Source organism: Nesoenas mayeri (assembly GCF_963082525.1).
Source record: "Nesoenas mayeri genome assembly, chromosome: 2".
Taxonomy (NCBI): Eukaryota; Metazoa; Chordata; class Aves; order Columbiformes; family Columbidae; genus Nesoenas; species Nesoenas mayeri.
Genome location: NC_137543.1, coordinates 57,229,715 through 57,234,802, shown reverse-complemented (window position 1 = coordinate 57,234,802; position 5,088 = coordinate 57,229,715). Strand labels below are relative to the sequence as shown.

Here is a 5,088-nt window from a genome sequence, read left to right as displayed (position 1 = left end):
AGGCAGATCTTTTCAGCAATATGACTATAAGCATTTGTTAAAACAGTTCCAAGATAATAGTGACTTAAAAAATGCATATTTGCTAACACATTGTCCTGTTTAAATCCCATTTAAATGAGGCTTTGTCTGAAGTGTCCCTGTTGACTTTCTATCAAGCGTGAAAATTAAGTTGTTCATCAGATTGCTAGATTAGAAATCATAAAACTTAACTGTGACAATAGCTCTAGTGAGAATAGGGAAAATCATATCATTCCAAAGACATTGCTGAGTCTCCTATTCTTGTTAGTAACTCCTTCCTTCACATACTGGCAAATGTTGACCTAATTGTCTTTGGATATGTCCACGCATGCTGCAGTACAATACAGTTCATTTATTCCACTACACAGACTTTGTTTTCAGATGACTATGGCTACTCTCCTGAATGCTTTCTCTGAAATCAGTTTGTTTCGATTGAACTCATGATGGCTAGGGGTCCAAGTCTCACCATTCTTCACCACAAGAGCACCTTACTGGAAATGTCATTAGACATTAGCAAACCCAGGTCAGAACCCTGTTTTCCACTGAAAAGTGGCCAAACATTAATCTGCATTAAGGGTAATCATATTCAAGCAGCAGTTCAGCTCTCCTGATTACAGATACCCACTGACACTTGCAGAGGGCATCGTTTGCATACAAAGTAATTAAAACTTTTGACTTCTCCCTTTGAAACAGTAATAGAGTGTATTACAGTATTCGGCAACCCTGACTATGAACAAATGTCCAAAGGAATTTCAAGGCTTACTGGTATGAAAGTGCCAAACAATTAATAGCTGTTTTGAATTTAAAAACAAAGGGAGAATATGTCAGTTCTTTAAAAAGAGGGACATTCAGAACAGCAACTGCATCTGCATTTCACAAATGGGGCTATAAAAACTACAAGAAAAAGTGGGTCTTATTCTTTATGGGTAACACTCGTACTAAATTAAGATCACATACATTTATACATTACTGAAAAGCCTAAAAAGCCTAATCCTTTAGAATGACTCTTCTATGTATTAATGTAGTTTAGATCAGGATCTTTTTGGAGAAAGAAAAACATCATCTCGATCCCGAAATAGACATTTGGTCTTTTAGATAGTTGTAAAACACAGCCAAGAAAAGATTGTACTTTAGATCTTAATCTGCATTAGAAATATTTTCATCAAATCAAAAGATAGTTTCAATTTGCATCAAAAATAAGCCTCTCGCTAGTATCTAACATGCCTCAGAAATATACGAATATTTACAAATGTTCACATCTAAATCGAGGGCATTTTATTTCACCATAAACAGTGTAGTGGTAAACATGTTGCTGTCCTGGACAGCAGTTTATCTTGGCATTGGTCTCTTTTGTGTCTAATCACACTGTAAATCTTGTGAGAAATGCCAGACTTTCTCAAAGCAAACAGCTGGGCCAGTAAAGATTGCCAAACTCTTGAAGTCTGTCAGATCAGTTTCAGTGCACATGGAATGCTCATTGCCAAAAAAAATGCTACATGTATTTTTTAACACTGCTCTGAAGCTAAAAGGGAATTTACACTTTCCTCTAAGGCTCAGTGAAGCCTAGAGCAGCTCCTATTTCATCCAAACCAACTTTGCCTCTCTCTGAGGATGATATGTGTTCATTCAGTTGCAAGAATTGTTATTTCAAATGTCTATTTTTGCCCTATCTATTCGGTAAATTTATGCTTGATATGTATGTTTCTCCATGTTTTCTTGTAGGAGAAAGTCAAAACACTTCAGTTAAGATTAATACTGCTGCAGATGAAGGAGAAAGCCTTCGTCAATTGAAGAATGGTCTGACTGACAGGTCAGCTTCAGAATACAGCCAAGCCTGAGAAACAACGATCCAGAACCTTTCCACGATCAGAAGAAATGAGCACTGAGAGACCTTCCAGCCTGATCAAACATGCAGGGCAGACAAGCGTTACTTCCCTCGAAAATATAAGTGATTTCTCTTTAAATGTCACTGACTGCACCCAGGTTGTGGTGCCAGAGGAAGTATTTTTCACTGTTGCTGCTGCTGGAATACTGGAAAACCTGCTTGTCCTTATTGCTGTTGTTAGAAATAAGAATTTGCACTTGCCCATGTACTTCTTCATTTGCAGTTTAGCTGTTTCAGACATGTTAGGCAGCTTGTACAAAACTCTGGAGAACATCTTTATCATCTTGTGCAAAATAGGGTACCTGACACCTCGTGGGGACTTTGAGAAGAAGCTGGATGATGCCATGGATTCCATGTTCATTCTGTCTTTACTGGGGTCAATTTTCAGCTTGTTAGCTATTGCAGCAGACAGATACATCACTATCTTCTATGCTTTGCGGTACCATAACATCATGACGCTGAGAAGGGCCTTGGTTATTTTGGCAGTCATTTGGACATTCTGTGCTGGCAGTAGCATTGCCATTGCTCTCTTCTCCTATGAAGCAGCAACTGTCATTCCATTCACCATCCTGTTCCCTTTAATGATGTTTTTTATCCTGTGCCTCTACGTTCACATGTTCCTCCTGGCTCGATCTCACGCTAAAAAGATTGCCTCGCTGCCAACCAGCACAGTCCATCAGAGAACTAACATGAAAGGAGCCATTACACTGACCATTTTCCTGGGGGTTTTCCTCTGCTGTTGGGCCCCCTTTGTTCTTCATATCCTCTTAGCAAGGTTTTGCCCACATAACCCTTACTGTGCCTGCTACATGTCCATTTTCCATGTGAATGGGACACTCATCATGTGCAACGCCATCATCAACCCTATGATTTTTGCATTCCGAAGCCCAGAATTACGAAGTACATTTAAGAAGATGTTCTGCTGTGCCAGGTCAAACTGGAACTGGTAAACACTTTAAGAAAAATTAAGACTATAGAAGCACAACTGTGAGGTGTTGTGCAACATCACTTTGCAGAGTTAAAAATACTTACAAATATGTGCAAAGCAATACTATCCTTGTAGGATACGGCCAGTGATTTTCAGAGGGCTACCAAGGAGTGCATAAAAACTGAATATGCACACAAATCCTTGCCATCCAGACCTCCAGAAATATTACTGATGAAGTTAATTCTGCCAACAGTTTTCATGAAAGTAAAAAAACAAATTCATCTTAACTATCTGTCATTTCAGAAAAATTCCGGTATAAATATTCTGCATCAAGTATTGCATTACCTCAGAGATTAATTTATGCCAGCTCATTTTGTATGAGTAAATTCAATTTAATGTGTATACTACCTTAAAATTATGTTGTTTAAATCACAATGAAATGGACATTTGTTTCTAAATTGCACATTTATATAAAAGTATATGATAAAGCAGAAAATATGGACATGTAAGTGGATTTTGCTGAAAAAGTGAATTCATGGCTGTTCTTTAACATCTAATTTTAAAATCATGCAATTAGTGTTGTCTAAGTTTCAAAAATAACTTGGAGTGTGAGTCCAAGAGAATAAGTTATTTTGGTTACAAGCTATTTTAGTGATTGAAGCTGATTTTCCAACATAAAGTTGTTGTGCCAGCAAAGAGAGGTTTTGAATTTTAAAACCCCAAAGCCAAGTCTGGGCTAGCAAAGGGAATTGATGAGCTTGCCAGTTCCCCATTGGAAGTGTCTCGGCCAGTTTGCTTTAATAAAATAATAAGTTTCATGGACAGTAAAATAACCTTGATTAAGCCATGGCTTTCTAAATATGCTACAACAAAGAATTCAAAAAATAAAATACCAGAGTGAAAATTCAAAGACCTCCAAGGAAGTCAATCACCTGGATAAGGAATCAGCTAGCCAGTCTGGAAGGATGCTACGAAACACTGTAATTTACAAAATTCTAGCAAGAAAATTTTGAATTGTCCCTAGCAAAATAATACAAAACTCACAAAATTTTAAGGCACAATAATTTTCAATAGCAAAATGTCCTGAAGCAGTCCAGAGCATATGGTGAGGAATTAATGTCACAATAATTCAGTGAGCTATTCAGCTGTACCACAGGCAGAATATTTAGTAAGAGACAGCTGTGAAAATGAGAAAGCCAAGGCATGGCTAGAACAAGAAGGAAAGGAAAGGATAGAACCTATTAGAATTCATAGATAAATAGAATAACTTACTCTGATGGAACACTAAGAAAAACAGGAATTTCAAGATGTATGGAATTAGGACCAAACTATGCGTATTCAGGTGGACTTAGGCTTACAAATAAAGATATAAGAAAGGGACAATGAACCTGAAAGCTTCCATAGAACTAAGCAAAGAAAATATCTCTCTAATGAGAAAAGAGATATTAAAATGAAAATTTTTCAAACCTATATATTTATTACAAAAATATGTTTATCTATAAAATGCCAGTTCAGAAGGGTGTTCAGATATAATCATACATTGTATTTAAATAATAACATAATAAAAAAAAAAACCCAAAAAAAAACCACAAGGCAAGAGACCTACAGTACCATAATAACCCATGCACATAGTTTATGAGTTTCAAGATGACAAAAGATATTGGACAGAAAATTGTGATTTAGGCAGCCCTTATGCTAACTCTGCAACACATGAAATATCTCCTAAACGCACCTTCCCACAAAACTTTATTTTCAATCTACTTTCCTAAAACAAACATAGTTAAGAGAGCTAAGTGGCCTCTACCGTGTTAGAAGTCATCAAAGTCATTGCACCTTGTAAGGAAACCCACTCTGACTCTACAGATGCAACCATTCAATGTTCAGATTGGGAACTACAGGTGTAAATATTAATAAAATATGTACCAAAAAAAAATAACCTATAACTTCTAAAAACAGAGATACAATCATTAAAGAACATACATTTAGCACTGCAAAGAACATTCAAGACAGTCTCATTTCCAAATCCAAAATTCAGCAGTAAAATACGCCACTGAAATTCTCTAGAAAGTCCTTTGCAAAGGACAGCCCATCTTGTGGTGACACTGGCAGTTTCAGCTAAGAAAGGGACAAATGTGAGAGCCCAGGCTGTGGGTGGATGTGACCGTGGCTATAGCAGGCTCCAGATGCGGCCACCAGCTACTGCTTTACCCTACCACACCAGCATGTGGCAGCTCAGAGTAGTCCTGAGAAAGGGCTG

The 5,088-nt window shown here is 37.2% G+C and overlaps 1 protein-coding gene across 1 annotated transcript; it reads left to right on the top strand.

Moving 5' to 3' along the window:
• Positions 1–1,893: 1,893 nt before the first annotated feature.
• MC2R (melanocortin 2 receptor) lies at positions 1,894–2,853 on the top strand (the record flags this gene model as incomplete). Its single annotated transcript, XM_080340607.1, has 1 exon — positions 1,894–2,853. One exon carries the CDS (start codon positions 1,894–1,896, stop codon positions 2,851–2,853), a length of 960 nt encoding a protein of 319 aa, XP_080196733.1.
• Positions 2,854–5,088: the final 2,235 nt, after the last annotated feature.